Below are 24,609 nucleotides of genomic sequence, written 5' to 3'. Positions count from 1 at the left end.
AGGATGCCAAAAGTGATTTCAACACTCAGTCTCCCTGCATTCGGAGACATGTACTGTATGGTCTCCCATGGAAGTAAGCCTCGAGCCCCTACAAATAATACTTTTCTCAGGAACTTTCTGGGCTTCCACAGGCTTCCTTTACCTCCTGGAAGCCCTTTCCATTCCCCCTTCTGTGCTTCCCTGGAGAAGATCCCAGAGAAACTACATCACCTGGATTGCTGTCTTAGCATATGCTTCTAAAGAATTCGCCTAGGGCAAGCTGACAACAACTGAGCTCTTCACAGAATACACAGAGCGACAGCCCAGTATTATGTGCTTCTTGAGTCAAGGCAGTGGAGAGTAAACGGCACCACCTATGAAGTATTTGTGGGGAAGAAGACCAAATAACTGACAAGAATTTTCTACAAGATATTACCTGAACCTAAGTAAGCCTCTAGACATCACTGTCAGGCAGGAAAACAAGCTGACCAAACAAAGAGGCAAATGGCCAAATCCAGAATACAAGACATCCTTTAAGAGAGTCACATAGTTTCTTAAAACAAACAAAAAAAGCCTTGAAAAGAAGTGATAAAAGGGACAGTGTTACAGATTGGATACTCATAATGTTTAAGACTGATCGCAAGAAAATACAATGTAGCAATCTTTGTTTGAACGCTGACTGGAGCAGACCAACTTTAAGACATCTTAATATAATCAGGGACAGGGGAAATTCTATTTTTAAAAGGTACATTAATAATAATAACAGCGCGGCTCTGTGTAAACACAAGCTTTATCGAAAAGACAGACAAAAAGAGAAATAGTCACTGCTGAAATGTAATGATGTCTCCTTTAACACAATCCGCGGAGGGGAAGACAAGGGAGATGAATACAGACTGGAAAAATGTTATGAATTATTGGTGCTGGATAATGCATCTAGAGACTTATTTCCTCTCTAGGCATCTGAATGTTAAGACATTTCAAAACTGCGAATGAAGGCTATTGAATGTGCTCAATGCCTTGTCACTCAGATCTTGGCAAGGACCACGTTCATGTGGGAAGCTAATGAAGTCTACAACAACCCAGACGAGCTCAACCAGGACCCAGAGGACCTGGGTCTTCAGGAGGTACTGCCAACAGCACCAACATTTGAAAACCATAACCCTAACACTCCCTCTGCAAAGCCATACTCAACCAATGAGAACACAGACAGAGCCAAATTAGCAAATTTCCGCAGGAACAAATTTTTTTACATTTATTTTATTTGAAAGGCAGGGTTACAGAAAGGAGAGACATAGTGAAAAGGTCTTCCATCTACTGGCTCAAAGGGCTGCCAACAACCATAACTGAGCCAGTCTGAAGTCAGGAGCTGGGAGCTTCTTGCAGGTCTCTTACATGAATGAAGGGTCCCAAGAACTTGAGCCATTTCCCACTGCTTTACCAGACTATAAGCAGGGAGCTGGATCAGAAATGGAGCATCCAGGACATGAACCAGTACCCATCTGAGATCTGGCACTGCAGACAGAGGCTAGGTGTGCTACGCCACAGCACTGGCCCAGTAACAATAGCTTTATTATGAAATCCTCCAGATGTTGCACATAATCTGCAAAGGGGATGAAACAGCAAATTGAAGCCACACCATGAACACCCCCACCTCAATTTTCCTAATGAAGCAGCTGGTTCAGGGCTTTGGCCACAGGCAGAAGAAAGAACAAGGAGGTCAGAGCTTCAGGTCATCTTTTTCAAAAAGGGTATTTTCTGCAAGGAGAAAGGAGTGATGGCAAACTGGAGTTTGCACAGGGAGAATAGAAAAGTGTCTAAGACATGAAGGTTAAAAAAAGGTCAGTGTGGGCGGCCAGTTGGTCTAATACTTAATATACCACTTAGGGTGTCCATGTCCCTTATCAGGGCGCCCAGCTTCAACTGATCGGTCCAATAAACATTTATAGGAACTGCTTCCCCACGTGGTTAACAAGAGTATAATGGTGACCAAAACATGTTTTCATCCTTCAAGAAGCATTGACTCATTGGAGAAATGGAAGAGAGAAGAAATATGAAAAGAGATAAAAGGAAAAAAGGAAAAAGGAAAAGAAAGAATCAGAGAGGGGAGAACAACCATGAAACATACAACCTTCTTGACATTCACTTGATGAAATCCGTTTCACTATCTGTGGTGACAAATCACCATGAAAGCCGAGTTTCCATTAACAGAAGTTAGCGTCTATCCCAATTCATACTTAAGTATTTCTATGCATGCACGTATTTGTTAAAAATCTTCCACATTTTCATCTAACACTTTACCTAGAGATGTTTTAAATTTTCTTTCTGGGTTTCCTAAAGACTCCAATATTTCACTTAATCGTAATGTGACCTCTGCCACCACCACAATGTCAATGTCTTCCATCCCACAGGACTGAATTACTTCATTTAGCTGCCACAGAAGATAAATCCACTAGAAAGACAAAACATACATCCAAACACATTAAAAGCATATTACACTGTAGAAGGAGTCATTGCTCAGAACTTTGTACAGGGCATCCTTGCAATCACCACCCTTGAATCATATAAAATATCATGTATCCTCTCTTCAACGCATCTCAATTATAAATAATACGAAGATCAGCAATCATATAAAAATGATATTTAATAAGCAGTTTATTCATATAAATGTATCAAGAAAATTCATTTAAGATTACAGTCTACATATCTAAGACCACAATGGCAAATTTTGGATGTTATTTTTATATAGCAATAAGCACTATCTGTATCTTGGAAGTTCTCATTCTCCCTTCAGTGTAGGTATTAGGATCACCACTGACGACCCCCAAATCAACGAGGCTGGGGGATGCAGACCCCACACTAAGAGCTTTAAAAATCATTCTACGTGCCTACTACATCCTCAACACTTAGCTTAAATTCCTTACTTATTTATATTCTGCCTTATAATCTTCTTAACAAATTTATCCAAGCATTTTAAAAGCTGATGAACCAAAATAAATGAAGTGGGGCAGACATACAAGAACACACGCTAAAGAAAAGATTCACTCAGCATAAAGACTAACTTTGTAACAAACAAATGCAAATTATAGTAGTTATTCAGGCAGATAAAATTTAGATTCATAACCCAAAAAGCAAAAAATAAATACTTTGTTAGTACTGATTTTCACAGTGAATTTCGCATAGTCGCTTCCACTCATACTGAACCGCTGAATTCCTAATTTGCATTTCTGCCAAAGGAACATTATCATATCCACGATGATTTCTTTATCAGGCATAACATCCTGCAAAGAAAAGTAATAAAGCAAATACGTAAGGAGAGCAAGTGACACTCACATCATCTCTGTGGCATTTTAGACTCATTTAACCCTCTTAACAACCCCAAGAGGGGAGTCCTACTGCTTTCATCCCCACTTTACAGATAAACAAACTGAAGCACAGAGAGGAAAAAGAGATTTTTCCCAAAATGAAACGGCTAGGAAGTAGACCAGAGAATTCAAACTCCAGGAGTTTTAACAGATGCTTTGTGTTACTTCTGCCTCTCTAAAAAGACCCAGGGGGCTGGTGCAGTCATGTAGCAAGCCAGCCCTGTTCCTGCAGTGCCAGCATCCCATAGGAGCGCCACTTTGTGTGCCGGCTGGTCCACTTCCAGTGCAGTTCCCTGCTTATGAGCTGGAAAAGCAGCAGAGGATGGCTCAAGTCCCTGGGCACCTGCACCCATGTGGGAGACCCAGAAGGAAGCTCCTGGTTCCTGGCTTAGGATCAACTCGGCTCCAGTTGTTGCAGCCATTAGGGGAGTGAATGCAACAAGCAGAAAATCGATCTCTCTCTCCCCGCACCCTTTGTAAAATCTTTTTTGTTGTTGTTAAAGTTTCTTATTTTTTTATTGGAAAGTCAGATATTCAGAGAGGAGGAGAGACAGAAAGATCTTCTGTCTATTGATTCACTCCCCAAGCGGCTACAATGGCTGGAGCTGAGCCAATTTGAAGCCAAGAGCTAGGAGCCTCTTCCAGGTCTCCCATGTGGGTTGCAAAGTCCCAAGGCTTTAGGCCATCCTCTACTGCCATTCAAGCCACAAGCAGGGAGCTGGAAGGGAAGTGGGGCTGCTGGGATTAGAATCAGTGTCCATATGGGATCCCAGCGCATGCAAGGCAAGAACTTTAGCCGCCAGGCTACCATAACAGGCCAAAATCTGCCTTTCAAATAATAAGTAAACAAATAAATATAAACAAACAAACCAACAAATAAATCTTAAGAAAGAAAAAGACCCAGACATTCTTAGGCAAGTATGAAAATCAACTAGTCCCATCCAACTTTGCAATTCACATATACTGTTCTGTAAGACTCTTGCATTAAACTAATAAAGAACTGTGAAGGCAGCTGGACTAGTAGCCCAAATGGAAACGGGACAGAAAGCTTGGAAAGGATTCTGGCCAGAAGCACAGAGAGAAGCTAAGCACAGCTTCACACTAGGCTCCATCAGGTATGGCTCCTGGGCTGTTTTCAAGTGAAGATTAAAGGTACTCATCATACCTGAACTAGAAAAGATAAGGCATTTATGATGAAAATATATCAAACTGCAGGGCAGGCATTCAGCCTCACTGTTAGGAGGCAGGCAAAGATGCTTATGTCCCATACCAGGACACTTCTGAAGCCTCAGTTCTGCCGCCTGACTCCAACTACCTGCTAACACACACTCCGGGAGGCAGGAATGATGGCTCACGTGCCTGAATTCCCTCCACCCATTTGGGACATCTGCACTGAATTCCCAGCTCCCAGCTTTGGCGGAGCCTACCCCACTATGGGCCTCTGGGAAGTCAATCAGTCGATGGGAGCTAGCAAGCTCTCTCTCACTCTTCTCTCCCCACTCTGTCTCGAAGACCTTTCCAAATTAAAAAAGAAATATAGAAAGGCTTTATCAAATTCTGAGCTTCTTTAAGGCAGCCGAAAGATTTTAACTGATATAAACACCTTTCTTACCAGGCTTGAGAACGTAAAGAAATCAACAAATGTTGACTGAAATGAATCTGAATCTAAACTAAGATGCATATGATTTTTTTCAAAAAATAGAAGTCGATTACCCTTTGAATCGTTGATGGTTGTAATTTTTTTGGTTTTAGCTCTGCTGAACCTTTCCTTCAAAAATTAAATACTAGCCATGGGTTATAACATGTACTAATAAACACTGAATAAATGGCAAGCACTGTTAGCAGCAGAATTTCTTAAGTCTCTTGCTGAGTGTTTCACTTGTCTGTGCACAAGGTAACCACATGTTCTATAATTCTGGTTCTCACATTTTCTTTAATAACAATGAAACCAAATTTTTTAACGCAATTCCATCAGAATGCCAACATTACATGCAAATCCGATAACACAGTCCATGTTGCCACTACTCAAGGTGGGCTTCAGAGAAACCTCAGAATAAGTCCTGGAGACCCCTGGCATTCCTCAAATTCAGTTTCAAAACCAGCGCTGAGCTGGTTTTCCCTTGAACATCCCATATCCCCACAGAGGACATTTCTCCAACCTGGACGTGGCAAGTTACTCCCAGTCGTAAGTGCACTTTACTCTCAGGACTGAAAAGGCAGCATTTCCTTAAGCCCATCTACTCTTCATCAAAACCACTGTTACGTTTCCCTCCTTATTAGAAATACATCCAGTTGCGAATGTCCCATCAAGAAACAGACTGGTGTGTCCAAAGTGAACTTAAAATTACAACTTGTAATGTAATTGAATTTGTATTCTAGGGTTTAAGCAGTACAGAAATTGAGCAAGTTGCAATGCCTGTGGCATTATAAATCTAATCCTTTCACACTATGAAGTATTACCCTAACAGCTATGTCACCTGGGGAGATGAGCAGACACAGGAGTGCAGAGTCGATGCCAAATGGAAAATATCTTCTGAATATCCAGAAGGCTTCCCCAAATTATCTGAATTCATAAAGAGAGAAATTAAGCAAAAAAAAAGTGTTCATGCAGAAAAAAACACAACAAAGATAAAAACAACAAAAAATGACACGAAGATATCTGGGCAAGCATTGTTCCAATAAGACAATTGCAATGTTTCTCTGTAAAAATTAATCTAAGTGGCTATAATCAAAAATTAAATGTCCATCATAGGTTAGAATATAGTCTAATAAACCAAGCAGAAGTGGAATATTAGTGAAAAATGATGAATTAGTGAAAAACGGTAGAATTTCCTAAGTCCCTAGTGACAGACCATGTTATCAATCTGAAATAGTTGTGACAGTTACGCCCAAAAATAAGTTGAAAAAGCTTTCAATATTCACGTACATATAAAGTATGACAGTTAAAAGAAACATAACAGGTACGGTTATGAGTCTTCGGAAAAAGAAAAAAATGCATCACTACTTGGTACAAGTTATTTCCTGCACCTGAGGAGCCATGCAACATCTAAAGAATGGTAAAACACAGAACTGAATAATTCACTAGCCCAAAAAGCAGGGTCTGCAAATCTTTAGTTGCGTATACCACAACACCTTGTAGGACTTGAAAAGTCCTAGAACAGAAAACTCCGTCTGCTGGAAGGAGAGGGAATCCTCCCTTACTAAAATACATTTTGCACTTTCACGCACTGCCCTGAGCCTTGTCCTCCGTTTAAACTGTTGCTCAAGATTCAGTCTGCAGCGTGGGCATCCCAAATGGGCACTAGTTCAAGACCCGGCTGCTCCACTTTGGATCCAGCTCACCTTGGCTAATGTGCCTGGAAAAGCAGCAGAAGATGGCCCAAGGACTTGGGCTCCTGCACCCAAGTGGAAGATCTGGAAGATGCTCCAGACTTCTGGATTCCACCTGGCCCAGCCCTGGCCGTCGGAGCCATTTGTGGAGAGAACCACTGAGTGAAAGATTTCTCTCTCTCCCCCACCCCAGTAACTCTTTCAGATAAGTAAATAAATCTTTTTGAAAACATTCCATCTGTATCCTTACCTTATCACACCCAGCTTTTTCTCTGACCCAAACCTCCCCAGGCTCTACCACCAACATCAGGGCACTCCAGGCAGAGGCCCACGTTCTAGCCTCCCGGTAACAAACCCATGCTTGCTTCAGGTCCTCACATCTCCCCGTTGCTTTGACTTGAACATTCTTTCTCTGGCCTCATCTATAAAGAGTATATATTAAATTATCTTAATTTTTCAAAACAGCAAATACACACATACCCTGAAAGGAGATACGTTTGAAACAAATCTGCGATGTCTGTCCTTCTTTATAGTTTTCCAAGGGAAGTATCAAACCTTTGTTCCTCTTGGCATTGATCAGTGGCTCTATAGCCATCAGGAGAGTCAAATCTTTCTCTGCTCTCTTTGACTCGGGATCATCCTGCCCCTTTAGAGAAACAAATCCCACAAAGGAATCAGCAAGTAGACCCTCACTTTTAACAAAAAAGAGAAACAAATTACTGGCTCTGCCTGATTACCTGAAGAAAACAAAGAAGCTGCCAAGCTGCCGATTCAAATAAACTCCATTCCTCATAAGTAAAAGCTAGTTTTATAAATTTCACAGCAGCATCCAGAGAAATAATATTTTTTCTTTCTATCATAAGTTCCATCAGAGGTATTTTGGGGAAATCAAATATTCCATTTGCACCCATATTTGAAACTGAAAAACAAAAAGGAAACAAATTTGAATATCATTCCTGCAAAGAAACAGTTACTAAATATTAGCTATCAGACACTTCCAGCTAGAGTTAACATTCCAGTGAGAAAAACAAAAATCTAAGTGGACAAACACAGTCACAGGGACAGACTAGCAGGGCCACCAACACTTGATCTGGGGAGGCAGGCAACCAGGACAGGCTGACTTTAACAGTAAATTGAACCAAAATTAGAAAATAGCACCAGTCTGACACAAACTTTTTCAGACAACAGAGAAAGAGGGCATATTTCTTACTTTTTAGGACTTTAAAACCAAAATCTAAAGAGACATTCAAAGAATGGAAAACTTTTCTCATAAATAAGCAAGCCAAAACATTACACATTAGAGAACAAACCATGCAACGACAAATCAAGCTTTTGATATCAAAAACCTAATCATCACTTCCTAATAAATCATTATAAAAATTACATAACAATTAAAATTCAGGTAAACAAGGTAATTCACCCCAACAATGAAGACAAAAAGAAAGCAGTTTGCCCAACTCAGTAAATCTCAATAAATCCAGAAAGCACTTTTGACAAAACTCAACAACTATTCCAGATTCAAAACAAAGAAAAACAAGCCTGGAATAAAAAGAATTCCCAGAGTTTGGAAAAGATAATCTTTTAAAAAATACTTAATGTCTCAACTAATGAGAAAATGTTGACAACTTTCCATATGAGATCAAAAATCAAAGATATCTGTTCATGACCACTTCCTTTCTATCTATTATTGGACATTCCAGCGAGAGCAACAGTCAAGAGATTAAAAAAAAAAATCAAAGGATTAAGAATTGGGGGGATAGATATAATTATCATTGACAAATCACTGTATACCAAAAAATCCAAAAGAACACTCTACCAATAAATCATCTGAATTACCACTTAGCAAAGTTGTTAAGCTGGATGCCAGCTTCTTATGTAGAGACTACCATTCCAAAACTCTTATTTGTGTCTACCATGAAATGTTATTTTAACATTTTCTTTACTTATTAAGAGTTCTTTTCCTGCCATGAACAGTTCTGAGACGACATCACGAAGCTCCACTTCATCTGTAACAACAGGTCCAGCTTGCAGTATTCGCCTGTTGGAGTCAGAAAGAGCCTCCAAAACAGCAAGAAACCGGATTGAAGTGCTATCAAACATCTCATCCAGCAGCCGTTCGGTGACAGTACGTGGCCATGGCAACTGGAATTTAAAAACAAGAACACAGCTGTCTTAAAGGCAAAGGGAACGAAGGGACGCTTAACTAACCCTAAAAAAGAGAGAGAGAGAGAGAGTAGTTAGTCTAACAATGATATGGTTGCTTATGAGGTGTGTTCGGTTTTTGAGATGCCACTCTAGGCTCTATTAACGTTAATGTCAGGATGCCATTACATCAAAGACCTTGCAATTTCTTGACATGTGTGAGATTATGGGGCAGCATGAAAAGGCTGTGGAGTACGGTCTTTTTTTTATTAAGTCAGCATCAGTCTCCATATGCACCACTGTACCTTAATTACAGCCTTAAGGAACTGGTACTCAAATTTTGGTTGCCTAAGAATCATTCAGGGAGATGCTGTTTAGATTCAAGACCAAATCTCCAGAGAGCCTGTGTGGAACATTTTTAATAAGCACTGCAGGAAATCCTAATGCAGAGGTCCTCAAACCTAAATTTGAGATGATATTTCGTAGCACAGATAACTCGTCTGTGACAGCTAACTCTAAGGAAGAGTTGGTCCGCTGTCTAATGAGCCAGTGACACCTGCAGCCTGATGTGCATTCTCAGACACTGCTGTGTGCTCGCCCAGAGCGATTCTGCCCTCCTGCAGGTGACTCAACTCCACACTTTATTCTCTCTGACAAATGGCTTGTTCTCAGCCATAAATAAGGGTGGCGGCTCTGGTTGGCTTTTCTGGAATTCCTACACAGATGGGATATACTCACCATTCTTCCTGAAAGTCTCTTATTTTTTTCTCTTGTTGGGAAAAAAAAGTTAAAAAGACAGAAAAACAAAACCAGGGGGAAAAAAAACTACTTTGGACCCTTTGTCTTGAGACACCAGTTTTCCAACTCATTAGCCTGGGTGCCTTTCCAGTCAATATGTCAATATAATTTCAACTTCGTGTCCTGCCCTTCCTTTTTTCAAACAGAAACAAGGGTTGTTTCTGAGGTTTTCCCAGTACCACAGAATAGAGCTTAGGCCAACATTGAGGCATGATGTGTTAAGCCACCCCGTGAAAATCCAGCAACCCATGTGAATGCTGATTCAAGTCTCTCTCCCTTTTAGATCTCCCTCTTGTTCTGTGTGTGTGTGTGTGTGTGTGTGTGTGTGTGTGTGTGTAATTCTGTTTTTCAAATAAATAAATACTTTCTAAAGTATTTTTTTAAATATACTTAGGGGTGAGTTTTTAGCCAAGTACTTAGGATGCCAATTGAGGTGCTGGCATCCCATAGTAGAGTACCTAGGTTATGATTCTGGCTTCACTCTCAATCCTGCCTTCCTACTAGAAGACAGAAGGGAGAAGGCAAGCAGCTCAAGCAGTTGTTCCCTGCTACCCACATAAGAGAAACAGACCAAGATCCTGCTACCAGTCTGGCCCAGTCCTCATCCTGTGACATTTCAGGGGTGAACCAGTGGGTGGAAGCTTCCTCCTCTCTCTTTCTCCCCGCCTCCTCCTTCTCATCTATGTCTCTTTCTTTCCTCTGTAACTCTTGATTTTCAAATAAATAAGTGATAAAAAATTAAACTAATTTTCAAAATGGGCTACCAAGTATGACAAAACAAAATATTAATGTCTATAAAAACAATGAGCTTTCTCAATATACTTTAAAAACTAAACTGAATTTTAAAAGTCAAAGACTGTGAAAGACATCAATCTTAATTAAAACAGAAATATAAAGAACAAATGCAAATCTAAGAGAAAAACTGGATAACACAGAATTAAAATGGCAAACCATTTTATGAAAACAAAGTTAGCCAAAAAAGTCACAGAAATAATGACATCAAAATAATAATTGCTTGTATTAAAATTGGTTATTCAGGTTGTACAGTGGCACCCATTTTGGAAATAAATTTGGCAGTATACAAAGTATATCGAAAAGAATAAAAGTATTGGTATTGTTTGATTCAGTACTCCAACACTTTGAATTTTACCCACAAAGAATACAGAAAAGCACAGTATGCCTAAAGATGTAAATTGCAGCAACAAAATCAGAAATCACTAAAACAATGTAACAAAATATTAGACCAGTTACACTGATCCAAATCCTGCCCAGGACGGATCATCCCATTTTTTGAAATGCCGGGATGAATGAGCATCGCAGTGACACAGCCCGTACAGTCTGTTGCACCTCTAGATCTCTGACCTCTGCTCCAGGAAACATGCAAATGTACCCACACATCACACCCACCCCACGCCCTGGCTCTCTCTGCCCCCTTACTCCAGCCTTCAAGCCATCAGCATGCTGTGGCCACGTGCTTGACAGCTTCCCCTGCTCGGAACTAGACAAACCCTGCTTACTGTTCCACAGCCATTCAAAAGCATGAGATGTAACTCCTATTTCCATAGCTTACTGTACCTGAAACCACACAAGGCATTCAGCTACCCTGCTGAGTGAATGAATGGAATAATAATAACAGCTAATGTTTCCTCGGAACAATACACCCTGGGCTTCAGAGGGAACCACTGATGCTCCACCGTCACCATTAGTTTTTTGGGGTTTTTTTTTGGGGGGGGGGTTAATATTTATCATAAGCTAGAACCATTTTATTTATTCATTCATGTAATTTCTCTGCCAGAACATAATCTTCATTTAACTTCTATTTTGAAAATACTTAACAAATGGCTAGGTGGTTGATCATTAGGAATCTGAAAGACTTTAGAAAGTCAAAACATTTGCCATGACTTAACTTGGCTACAGACTCACAAACGCTTTAGAAAACAGGTTTGATACCTATTATACATCATACAATTATGTCATATAAATAAAGCAGGACATATTTGAAAATACATTAAGATAAAATGGTATTATTAAAAGGGTATGCTGACTAATTCCAGGAAAAAAGAAATACTTATTAAACAGCTTTATTTACTTATTTATTTGAGAGAGAGGGAGAGTGTGCTCCAGCCCACTGCTTCCCTGGCCAGCGTGGGCTTGGGGCTGCAGCTGGATCTCCCCAGGGGTGCCCATCACCTGCTGCCGTGCAGCCTGCATTAGCAGGAAGATGGTTTCAAGAAACAGAGCCAGGGCCCAGCGTGGTGGCCTGACGGCCAGGGTCCTTGCCTTGAACATGCCAGTATCCAATATGGGCACCAGTTCTAATCCCAACAGTCCCACTTCCCATCCAGCTCCATGTTTGTGACCTGGGAAAGCAGTGGAGGACAGCCTAAAGCCTTGGGACCCTGTACTTGCCTGGGAGACCCAGAAGAGGCTTCTGACTCCCGGCATCAGATCTGCTCAGCTCTGGCCATTGCAGCCACTTGGGGAGTAAGTCATCAGATAGAGGATCTTCCTCTGTCTCTCCTTCTTTCTGTATATCCGACTTGCCAATTAAACAGAGAGCGAGAAAGAGAACCAGAGGCAGAAATTAAACCGAGGAGCTGGAGATATGAGATGCAGACATCTTAACCAGCATCCTCACCACTAGGCCAAGTGTCTGCCCTTTCTTAAAGCAATGCAGTCACAGAAGTGTTCCTTACAACACTATCATAAAGAGGACCAGAAGCAAATTAATTTTTAATGGAATTTTACACATGAACTTTTAGGCATTTTTTTTCTTTGAAAATAAATATTTAATTCTGCTATTAGGATAATTATAAATCCTAATAATATCCTAAGGAGTGACAATCTTATAGCTTTGAATATTTAAATGTAGTTTGCTCAGAGGAAAAAAATGCTGACAGGGAAAAATTACCCCCGTTGACCTACAAGGATGTAACATTACTACTTAACAATAGCAGATGGAAGTAGTTCAACAGTTCATCCAAGGAACTGCCTGTAATTTGGTGATTTACCAACCCCCCATCAATTACATACTGCTGGTAAAGGAATTAATTTTGAAGTAATATATGTTATTTCGCATTCAGCTAGCCACATTAGGTACAAATGGGAAAGAATCATGTTGAAGTTGTATTTGTTTTTAATTACCATGATTTATGTAAAAGAAAACAAGGGACCGGTGTTGTGGCACAGTCAGTTATGCCTCTGCTTGTAACCCGCAGCAGACTTTGTAGGACTGAGCACGTTTACCCCCAACCCAACTCCACACTAACGCATACGCTGGGGGCAGTTCCTCGCACCACATGGGAGACCTGATGGAGCTTCTGGCTCCTGGGCGCAGGCTAACCCAGCCCTGGCTACTGAGTGCATTTGGGAGGTGAACTGGTGGATGGAAGAGCTCTCTCTTTCTCTCTCACACACACATACACAATCTCAATCCCAATCTCACTCTCACGCCACTTCTCCAATTAAAGTAAAAATAAGTCAGCTTACAAAAATACATTAAGAAATGTTATTTCTACAATAAGGAAAGAAATTACTCCTGTTATCAGAAACGATTAGGGAAGGGAGCAGCTCTCATCTTAAGAGATTCAGGTTCAGAATCCAGTTCTGCCAGGAGCAAGCTACCTTGTGATCTTGAGTCAGTATAGTTTTATTTCCCCATTTGTGAAAGAAAACCACTGAACCAAATGATTTCCAAATTCCCCTCTAGGTTCTGAAATTCTACTAGTTACCTGTCCAAAACCATTCATCCTCTCCTCCTTTTGCTTTCAACGTTCAGTCCCCTCCACGGAAACTAAGAGGGTTTATATATTTAGCAGTCAGGGAAGGCATCCAAACAAAATGGAATTAAGCTGTAAGGGCAACTGGGATTCAGGAGGGCATAGGGGGAGTCAGTGGGAGACAGTGGGAGAAGAAGGCAGCAGGGAGAGGCGGAGAAGAGGCGCCCCCACAGGCGTAACTTCTTCCTGCTTCCTGTCGTGAATGCACACAATCCCGTTTGCGCATTACGCCTGTGGACCAAGGGCCTGTGTGCCTCATTATGGCAAGTGGGAGGAGACTCAGGTCACGCCCGTGCTAGCATCATGGCCCATGTGGAAGCCTCCAGAACCTCTTCCTCCAAAGCGCCTCCCCCGCAATCTGCTGAAGCAAGGCTGTTCCAACCCTTTCCCAGGCTCTTCCCTCGCAGCCTACAGTCCTCTAACGGTCCAAAACTGGCATTGTCCGAAAGCACAGATCTTTGAGAAAAGGAGACAACAAGGTCACACCCACAATGTCAAAACATTCTTCTACTGGTGGACAGAATCCACGGCATCACTTTACAGCCAGCGGGGTGGGTTTAAAGGACGCACGGGAGTCACAGAGACAGTGCAACACTAAGTGCCTTATATGCAGAAACCATGGTATGCTTACAGTTTGTGCTTCCTTCAGGTTAATTCTGGTCTTTGGTCTAAAGAGGATTTTGTTTTTTCTTCTTGATTCAAATATCCCTCTTTTGAAAATCATCACGGCCATCTGCATGCAAAAGAACAACAATGGATGACCAACGAAGCAACAACAGGACACCCTTCCCAGCTACTGGGAGTAAGCACTTCATCAAACACAGACTGGGGGAAAGCTCTCTCATGTCATGAAATTTTTATACCTTTATTGCAGCCTCTCTGTAATAGCGCTTGGATTCCTCCTTTGATTTTGAGGAACTCATTACTTCCAGTTGCCTCAACTCATCAATTTTGCCCAAAGCACGCCGAGCAAATGCCTGAATGCAATTAAAATAAATTTATTTCATAATAAGTTAGAATGGAGTGATTAAAAATGCATAAAGATGATATGTTTTGTTCACCAGGCATTTGATTTAATTGGTGAGTTAAACTCTAGGCTGATGTTGACTCCTTACTACATGGTGGCTATCTAATCTATCATTTCCTACAAGCACCAAGAACAGGCTATCACAGGGGCTGCCTTCATGAATCGTGAAACCCTAAAAAAGGCAAAGAAAGCAGAAATACAGATCAAATCGCAGTTCACGTGGCCTGTCAATTCTGTCATTGCATGCACATGGGCACATACACAAACGTACACACATAGATGTAATTGGTGCCTAGGCTGGTTTCTGAGACACAGGGCATCTCAATAGGCTCTTTCCCTGCCTACGAGCCACTGCCCCAATCACGTCAGAATCAGTTTAGGCAGGAAGAGCTGAATGTAAAGCAATCAGCGACCGGCCAGCTAACTTACGCATGGTTTCTACAGGACGGGAGGAGGTATTGGTATAGCTGTGTCTGAAGGCTGTGTCCTGTGCAAGGACCAGGGGGCTGAGTCAGGGGCTCAGATCCAGTCCCCACTCTACTCCCCAAGCCTAGCGCAGGAATGTAATGGCCCAGAAGGAAAGGTGCCTTGTCCAATCACAAGGCCCATCCTCTACCAGAGCCTGACAGCATGCGCTACTAGAGAAAGCTCCTGTCCTAACTTACACACAATGCTTGTTGGTTACACTTCAGAAAGTATTACATGGTGGCTAGAGGCAAGACAAATGTTCACTAAGTAGCATGTGGCATACAAAATGACAGAAGGAAGGTGGTGCACAAGGAAAAGCAGAAATCTTATTCAGAAAAGGAACAAAGGAGGTGAAAGCTGGTGGAGAATAGAGAAGATGCGGCAAAGGACAGGAAGAGATCCACAGGATGAAAGCGCCAAGCAGATGCTAGAAATGATGAAGACTTCAACTTTTCCCGACTTCATTTCAATTCCTCGGTTGTTTTTGTCTTTTGCTTTCCTGGTGGGCATCTAAAAAGAAAAGGCGGAGTGAGCCGTGTTTCAAATGCTGGATCTTCCAAAGTAGGAAGGCACGCACCTCTCCGTGAATGCCAGCCTGGCAGTCGTAGTAGCACTGGCACACAGCAGTGTAGAGGGTCGTTCTCCACGTCAGGTAGCGGATGGACAGCAGTGGGACCGACGACTCCATGCACACACTGGCCCACAGCAGGTATTCCAAGGCCTGTGAAGCAAGGGGCACAGGGGAGGTTAGCTTCCTCCACAGCCGATGAAGACATTTCGGGAACAGCATTCTGAAAACAACTTGCTGACTGGTTAAACCAAAAAAAAAAAAAAAAAAAAAAAACACCATCAACATCGAATCAAGAAAATGCCAAATATTTACAGAGTAGAAGAATGATTCAGAGAGCCTCTCAAATTGGTCGTTGTCAGAGTGTCTTCATTCTTGGCTCTTTAGGGCGCCCTAAGAACACGGATCGCTTTCATTCATCTCCGGCAGATGTGAGTAGCTAACGTCAACGATTCAGTTTGTTACTAGCTCTGCTGTTTTCAGTTTAGGCGGGTAAGGGAAATGGACAAGTTTAACAGCTGAGGGCCTGTGATCTGTAGTAGTCCAAGAGTAGACTCAAACAAACCCAGTTTCCAGTCCCAGTGTTCCCACCAAAGAGCTGTGTCATTTTCTCTCTCCAGATCTCAGTTCTCCCATCTGTGAAAATGGGCAGTTTGCCACAGCAGTGCTTTATGCGGGAGGAGACTGTGCACACGGCATGCCAGGGTGGTCTCTGGCACATGGAACCCACTCTGCAGTGCCTATTTCCCGTGGAATACTTCACAAGCTACAGTTCAAAACGAAATCTTGGGGGGGCCAGCACAGCACCCTTGTGGCTAAAGTCCCTGCCTTGCATGCACCAGGATCCCATATGGGCACCGGTTCTAATCCCAGCAGCTCCACTTCCCATCCAGCTTCCTGCTTGTGGCCTGGGAAAGCAGTCGAGGATGGCCCAAAGCCTTGGGACCCTGCACCTGTGTGGGAGACCGGAAGAGCTTCCAGGCTCCTGGCTTTAGATCGGCTCAGCACCAGCTATTGCAGCTACTTGGGGAGTGAATCATTGGATGGAAAATCTTTCTCTCTGTCTCTCCTTCTCTCTGTAAATCTGGCTTTCCAAGAAACATAAACAAATGTTTTAAAACATGTTGGGAGGGCCCAGCGGCGTGGCCTAGCGGCTAAAGTCCTCTCCTTGAAAGCCCCGGGATCCCATATGGGCGCCGGTTCTAATTCCGGCAGCTCCACTTCCCATCCAGCTCCCTGCTTGTGGCCTGGGAAAGCAGTTGAGGACGGCCCAAAGCTTTGGGACCCTGCACCCGTGTGGGAGACCTGGAAGAGGTTCCAGGTTCCTGGCATCGGATCAGCGCGCACTGGCCCGTTGCGGCTCACTTGGGGAGTGAAACATCGGATGGAAGATCTTCCTCTCTATCTCTCCTCCTCTCTGTATATCCAGCTTTCCAATAATAATAAAAAAAATATTACAAAAAAAAAAAAGCATGTTGGGAGAAGATCACATTTGTCATTTGGCCTGTCTATAGGAATCTGCATGTGAACCTCTGGTATCATTCCAACCAGTGACATTTCTTCACAATTCCTTGCTATTATTCTGACAAGCCTTGCGCTGGGAAGCACTGTCAGTTTACAATGTAATTCAACAACATTTCACGCATATATACACATAGCCTGCAAATAAGGCTTTCAATGTGAGAACTTTAGCCGCTAGGCCATGTCGCCGGGCCCAGAATATTTTTTTTAATATGCCTGTGTCTTGACTACAGTCTGTCATGAGGTCAGGTAAAAAATTTCCCATTTGTGCTGTCATGTCAGAGTCCAAAACTTCGAATTTTGGGGTAGTTTAGAGGTAAGAGTTGTAGATTAGGATTGCCCTGCCTGTACGTGTCACACCCAATTGTACTAACGTGTCACGTGTAGCTCCCAAACTCCACTGTGACCTCTGGGAAAGAACAACAATGCCCCGTACTTGGCCTTGAATTGCCAGCACATACAGCAGCGCCACATCCGTGGCACATATTTCCAAGTGCCGTTAGACAAATCCGACAAGCAATTCTGAAATCGGAAGAAGCGGGCTGAGTCATGCTCATAGGTATCCCGCGGTCTCCAGCAATGGTAATAAACATGAACAGAGGAATGCAGTTCCCTTAGGTAAGCAGTTAGGTCTTTAATAATTTAGGGAATTAACCAGGAAAAATATGCCATGGTATATTTATATATTTTATATATTTACAAATTTAAGCTGGTCTCATAAAGACCACCTTTAAGAGGCAAATCATCGAAAAAGTGACAGGAGTTTCACGCGCATAGAGCAAACCTACCACATGATGTGGTATTTCGTGACAAAAATAGGAAAAGTGTTGTGGGCTAAGGAGTTGATTAGCGCTCGTTGCAATGGGCAGGAACAGGAACTGGGCTTGTGGCTAAAAACACCTAGGCTAATTGGATTCATCTGTATCCAACATCCTGGCTAAATTAGGATGGGGGGAAGAGTATATAAGGAGAGGTGAAGGAGCAATAAAGACAGACTTCAGAATTCTACCATCACTGGTTTCCTGTCAGTGCTTCATACCCAGACCCTCTCCCTGTCCACGTTACTGGCTCTGCTGGTCGGAGCAGAAAAGTTCCAGTAACATTCAAACTCTGTTATCTTTGGAGCCTGCAGAGACAGACTCCACACGCATGTGCAGGCAGCTCACTAGAACTCTAACAGAAAGCCTAAGGGTGCCAGGATTCTCTACCATCTAATCAATTTTAATCCCAGAGAAAAAAGGTTGTTGTTGTTTTCTTTTTCATGCTCTGATCAAGTTGAGACATAAGTATGGGTCTCTATCCACCACCTGAAGGTAAACTCTTCCCATTATAATTTACACTCACTTAGGAAAGGCACTGTCTGACATACAGTAGATCTGCAGTGAACATTTGCTGGCTGACAGATTCCCTGAACTTTCACTTAAAAGTTTCTGTTTCTGGTACTAAGTAAGAAAATATCTCAGACAATCCTGGAATCCCAGGGCTGAAGGTCAAAGTCAACCTGAATTGTATCCCTACCAACACCGGCAATGGCCCGCACCGGCAATGGCTCTACCACCACTTTCTCCCTCAGAGTACAGACGTCCAGGAACAAGGAACACACCACGTGGCTGCAGAGGGTGATTGCGTGAAAAATACGTACTTCCAGAAACACCAAGTCCATCGTGACATTCTTCATAAGAGTGGACATGGTGAGAACATTAGCAAACAAGGCAAAACACGCTCCCTGCTCAGCCTTCCAAGCATGCCAAGACCCCTCTTTTGTCCGCCCTCGCCCCAGCCGCCTGCTCTCCAATCTCCTGTACCCCACAGACCTGCACAGCCCTGCTCTGGCCCAGTCAGCTGCTGCGGCATCACTCCAGGCTGCCCAGGTCCACTCCAAGATGACCACGACACAGGACATCAAGAAGCCTACTAACCACTACAGACCACTGACCTGTGGGCTTGGCTGTTGTCCCCGTCAGTGCTATTTAACCTTGCCACACTGAGTCATTGTGAAACTGACAATCGCCAACCACTCTTCGGTTTTTTCTCACCTCCTCTCATCTATTGCTCCCCAACATCTCCTATTGTGGATGTTAGCCTGTATATTGCTGCGATTTGGGAGCAATATGAAGTCAAAATTAATATTTTTTCCAAAAATCCTTCAGGACTCCTGAGAGTAGAAATTTCACATTTCAGAGCAAAACCTGCTTCAGTTAGCAATTTTTTATCACATTCCATTTGACTGTGGCCATGGAGTTAGACTTAAAGTCACTGATTTCTGTGCCAAAAAAGATCTTAAAATTAACCTAACCTTACTCCAAGGGGCCAAATTCCTTCTAAGCATCAAAGCTGGGGCTGGGGAATTCAACTCTTTGAATTCCCAAACATATCTTTCTTCCCAGAAGTATTGACAAAGGGGAGAAGCTTGCCGGAAGCCATTTAGGGTTTTGAAAAACCATCATTCAAGTTTAATAATGAAATGCTGTTTCCCAAAAATGACTCAATTGGTAACTGCTTTTTTTTTTGCCCTGATAGTTAGAAAACATCTATATTTATATATAACATACACATTAGCTTATATCTACATATAATTTATGCTGTATATTTTACATTACATATTTTACATATCAAGTATGTTAGTGTATTATTTATACATTAATTTACATGCAATTTATACTGATTTATGTTCATATGTCTCTTAATATAAATATTAACTTATATTTTAAAGTATTTATGGAATACAGAAGGAAATTTTCCATTTATGGGAAAACAAAGAACAGTTTTGAAAAAACAAATAGCAAGAGCATGCATGTTTCAGCCATTCCGTAGGAAGGACACATGCAATTAATCATCTCAGCCACACGATGGCACTGCAGCTCCACTTACATCAGCTTCCAGCATTTGAGAAAAAACAGTTTCAAAGGTGGGATTTAATGTTTATGTAACAGTTGTGAAATAATTGGGCGATAATTGTCCAAGGACAGTTCACGAAACTATTTCAGTTTTACAGTAAAAATACAACATAAATCAAGTTTTTTAAAATGAATAAATTCTAGTGCATTCTTTAATGTTTACTGGATACTTTACCAGTTTTAGATGCCACAGAAGAAATTACAGATTGTCCCATAAACAAAAGTCAAGTTTGCCCTATGTCTTTAGGGAAAGAGGCTTCAGAAATCTGATCTCACTCTGTTCCCTGAGATCCTGTGGGTGACCTATCTCAGCACCAACTTGGATGTTTTCTGTGCGGGGAAGGGTGCCTTGGGATCAGCCTCCTGATCAGACCAAAAACATCACCGCCTGCCGCTCAACTTCTCCATCGGAGCAGGTAAAGCGGAAGAGGGTTGGGCACGACAGGATTCAGCTCTGCCAACAGACACATACTGCTCTGTCAGTAGGGAGAGGACAAGTAGCCTGACTCTGGTTCTGGTCTTGGTACAACCCTCACAGGACATGAGACCTTCGGCAAGTTAGCTCTCCCCAGCTTCGGCTTTCTTTGGCTGCAAGATGAGGGCAGGGGTGCCAACAGCGCCTTCCTCACAGGTGGTATGATCCTAACACTAGGTCGTATCTGAAAATGCTTCCAAGCAACCACAGGGCAGGCCATCATTCAACACCAGTGGCCACGGCCATGGCACCTCCCTGTGGTGAGCTATGGCTATGTGTGTACAAGCCCTTTGCACGGCGCCCAGCACACCGTGCGGTCTTGAGAACCATAACACAGGGTACCATGTGACTAAACCCCATCTAAGTGGAGGTCTGAGTGCTTGGTGGGGATTCCAGGAACAGCCTGAGCATCCCAGGGCTATTTCTCTTTCCACTGCAGACTTGAATTTAAGTCACTACAGGCGGGCCCGGCGACATGGCCTAGCGGCTAAAGTCCTCGCCTTGAATGCCCCGGGATCCCATATGGGCACCGGTTCTAATCCCGGCAGCTCCACTTCCCATCCAGCTCCCTGCTTGTGGCCTGGGAAGGCAGTCGAGGACGGCCCGATGCTTTGGGACCCTGCACCCTTGTGGGAGACCTGGAAGAGGTTCCTGGTTCCCAGCTTCAGATTGGCGCAGCACCGGCCGTAGCGGCTCACTTGGGGAGTGAAACATCGGATGGAAGATCTCCTCTCTGTCTCTCCTCCTCTCTGTATATCCGGCTTTCCAGTAATAATAAAATCTTTAAAAAAAAAAAAGTCACTACAGACTCCAGGTGCCTCCATCCCAGGAGGAGGTAAACATGGTGGGACCTCCAAGAGCTTTTTTCCCTTAGACAAACCCATGGAGTCCACCTAAAGTCTCAGCTTCTAATCAGCTTAGCATCGGCTGAGGGCTTGGGCATTTACAAGTGAAAATCACTAATTTCCTTGAAAGCTATTGAATTGAACAAACTGAAGGAATTTCATCCTGCTCTTCAGATGCCACCTGCATGACCACCTGCCACCACACAGATCCCGTGGCTCTCACTCCCCAGACACAAAATTAGGACCACAAGGATATGGCAGCCCATTGGGGCTTGCAGAGCACATCTGGTACCATAACAGAGGAAGGAGGGCAGAACAGACTGGACAAACAACCCAGGCAAAGGACGATGACAGCAAATATCTGGGTGAATGCAGACTCTAAGGTCGACTATGTCAGCCAATGGACATTGAAACGGTTTCCTCATCCCTGGATCGGCAAGACCCCCAGCATTTCAGAACCATTCAAACCATCCCTGGGTACTGGGGCTGTTGGGAGGCTGGATCTGGCTTCTCACCTTATCTCCCCCCTTCCCCTAGATTCAGGAAGAAGAAATAGAAAATTTAGTTCTATCCACCCCACCCCACCCCCCATTTGGATCTAACACATGGGATGGAAGAAGCCCAAACCCTTCCTTGCAGGATCCAAGGTCATCGGAACAGTAGCTTCCTTCAGGACTAGGGAGAGGAGCTTTCTCTGGTCCTCACTTAGTTCCACCTTTGGATCCCCACCCTATCTTGCAATGACCATCAGGGTCGCTCCAGAGCCCCCACCCCAAAACACACAAACACACACACGCACGCACACACACAAATTGGAATAGATAGACAGAGAAAAACAACAAAAGCCTGGAACCAAACAGGAAACAGCGTGGACTCACACATGCCTTACTAGGTAGGACACAAAGATAAGTTACTCCTCACTAAGGTATTGAAGATTTCTCTGCACACCCCTCCTAAAACTGTTCTGCACCTCAACTGTTGACACATGCCTTGTTACAGTTACAAGCCAGTTTAGACTATCCCAAAATCTGCTAAGTTCGGCAAAATTAAGCTTCAACACTATAAACTGCTGAATGCTAAAATGAAAATAGTCACGAGACAGCTAAATAGTACCCTATAGCCATTTTAAAGTGTATAGCAGCCAGTTCTGTGTATAAACTAAAATTGAAATGTCAATGAAGTAGTCACAGGATGTGGTTAAAAACCTGAATTTTGTAACATATTGGTTACTCAATGCCATGTCAATTAACTCCATAATGTTGTAAATTGTTGTTGATGTTATGGTGGGGCTTTTAAGCGATCAGGATGATATTCTGCCAGCTCTGCCTTCAGACCAGAGACAGTCTCCCCAAGAAACCGTTGAATTTATCTGGACAATAAGATGCTGGACTCTATGCTTGCAATGAAAGAGTCTTGACTGAATTTGAACTGTAATACTGCAACAAGGTGGGGGAATCCACCACGGGGAGAGGGTACGAGGAGGGGTTGGGGGAATCCCAAAGCCTATGAGACAGTATCACATAATGCAATGTAATCAATAAAAAAAATTTAAAAAAAAGAAAATTTAGTCCTAGAGACCCAAAATCCTCCCTCCACCATTTTTCTTAAGAGAGACAAACTCAAGCTATCCAAGGGGAAAAGGCCATGTCCCACATGGGTAGTAAACAAGATATGTTAAGATGACTATCACATTAAATTGCATTTTTCTTGGTTAACGAGCATAAACAGTAACAGCCAAACGCTGACGCAGACGCCTCTGCCCTTCAGAGCTCTGGCAGGCAGACTGTGTGGCAGACCACACTGTTGACGGTCCTGCAAAGCAACATTTGTTGCTCCAGCCAGTGATACAAAAGTACGCAAATTGTTTTAGGGAAATCATCTGGAACTGAAGGAAAAATTGTTGGAATTATTTGTAGGCCAAATTTATTACACTTGGGACAGTCTTCTTCAATTGAATTTATACCCCCAAAAAACTGGCACAGACTATGTTCAAGTCATTGCCAACACTATCCATCGAGCATGGAGACATGAGGGGGCTTCAAAAAGTTCGTGGAAAGATGAAATTGAAAGGCAAGATTATTTTTGATGCCATCAGCCAAAACTGAAATCCACGCAGTCTTCTCATCGTGCCATTTCCCACAGACTTTCTGAAGCACCCCCACTCTGATCTTAGCTTCTGGTTTTAAGTGTTGTCAGCTTTCAGATGCTTGGCCATGTTTTGAGGAAATTAGGAAAAAAAAGTATCTCCTCTGAGTGTCAGAATGTTCAGGGTAAATTTTCACATGCCATAAAGAAGAATAAAACAGGAATGTTTCAGATGCCAGCAGCAACTCAAACAGGGTCTCAACGGGAGTAGATCTGCCTTTCTTGGCCAACATTCCAATGACTAGAAAACTAACCCGGGGAATGAGTATGTCTCCTGCACACAAAAATGCTGTCTCCGTTGCAGGGGTGTTAATAAACGTGTCAGCAACTTCCTTGAGCTAAAACGGAGCAGGGAATGCTGGGGAGGTTCTTCTTACAAATAAAATCTCTTCTCCTCAGCTCACGACCGGGAAAGTATGCTCACCTACACAGCATGTGGACTTTGAGTAAAGTCCAAGCACTTCCTGGTATAAACGAGGTAACCGTGGTTCCTCATCCAAACCAGGACACTTCTCAGCATGACACTATCAACGTTTACCCCTAGACACCAGGCATCAACCGCAAGTGTACTGGGGAAGCTGAGGAACCCAGAAAGGGTAACCAGGTACTTAGCACCGCAATGTGACAAGTAGGACTATGTGACAGAGGGGCAGTGAGGAACAGAGTTTAACTGTCAATTTTAGGAAATCTCTTCCTTTTGATTAATACTTCATTTTCTACATTTTTACATCTGATCACTATGAAAATAAGCTAAGAACAATAAAGCTGTATTAGCCACACCTGGATATTCACCAGTTGTATGATTCGCTAAATGGTCTTCACTTAAAATGCAACATACTATGTGACTCAGGTTCTAAGAAAAAGCAGGAAACAGGGAAATATTTAGCCAGTGGATTTCATACCTTGGAAGACTGGCCAATGACCATCAGTTTTCTGCAAATGGTGTAAATGTAAATGGTCCCTAGATGGAGAAAAAGATAGTTAGTACGTTTTACAGTCAAATCAGGGAAGTTTTACACTCCAGTGTCTCTGGCTCGAGTCTGTGGTTCCCAAAACAAGTCCCTCATGAAGAACTGAACCTGAGACTGAAGTATCACCCACTGTGCTAACGAGGCACCTAAGTGTCCACCAATGGAAAGGAAAAATAAGCATCATAATTTTTTTGATAATTTATGGGTCAATGTCAATAAAATAGCTAATTTGACCATATTTCAAACATTGACACAAGAATATTGCAACCTCACTTAAAAGGCAATCTAAGGTTTCTAATATA

General features: G+C 42.8%; 1 protein-coding gene across 1 annotated transcript in view; it reads right to left on the bottom strand.

The window, feature by feature from the left end:
- Window positions 1-24,609, bottom strand: part of CFAP54 (cilia and flagella associated protein 54) — a 358,105-nt gene that overhangs the window by 309,342 nt on the left and 24,154 nt on the right. The window contains exons 5-14 of the mRNA XM_058673646.1: window positions 24,239-24,297; window positions 15,463-15,606; window positions 14,254-14,367; window positions 14,022-14,123; window positions 8,615-8,813; window positions 7,409-7,590; window positions 7,152-7,317; window positions 5,819-5,904; window positions 3,123-3,257; window positions 2,278-2,428 (exon numbers count right to left, since the gene is read on the bottom strand). Of these exons, the coding sequence (XP_058529629.1) occupies window positions 2,278-2,428; window positions 3,123-3,257; window positions 5,819-5,904; window positions 7,152-7,317; window positions 7,409-7,590; window positions 8,615-8,813; window positions 14,022-14,123; window positions 14,254-14,367; window positions 15,463-15,606; window positions 24,239-24,297 (1,338 nt within the window). The remainder of the gene's footprint in view (window positions 1-2,277; window positions 2,429-3,122; window positions 3,258-5,818; window positions 5,905-7,151; window positions 7,318-7,408; window positions 7,591-8,614; window positions 8,814-14,021; window positions 14,124-14,253; window positions 14,368-15,462; window positions 15,607-24,238; window positions 24,298-24,609) is intronic.

This window comes from Ochotona princeps, chromosome 15 (genome assembly GCF_030435755.1).
Source record: "Ochotona princeps isolate mOchPri1 chromosome 15, mOchPri1.hap1, whole genome shotgun sequence".
Classification (NCBI taxonomy): domain Eukaryota; kingdom Metazoa; phylum Chordata; class Mammalia; order Lagomorpha; family Ochotonidae; genus Ochotona; species Ochotona princeps.
This window is presented reverse-complemented; position numbering and strand designations above follow the sequence as displayed.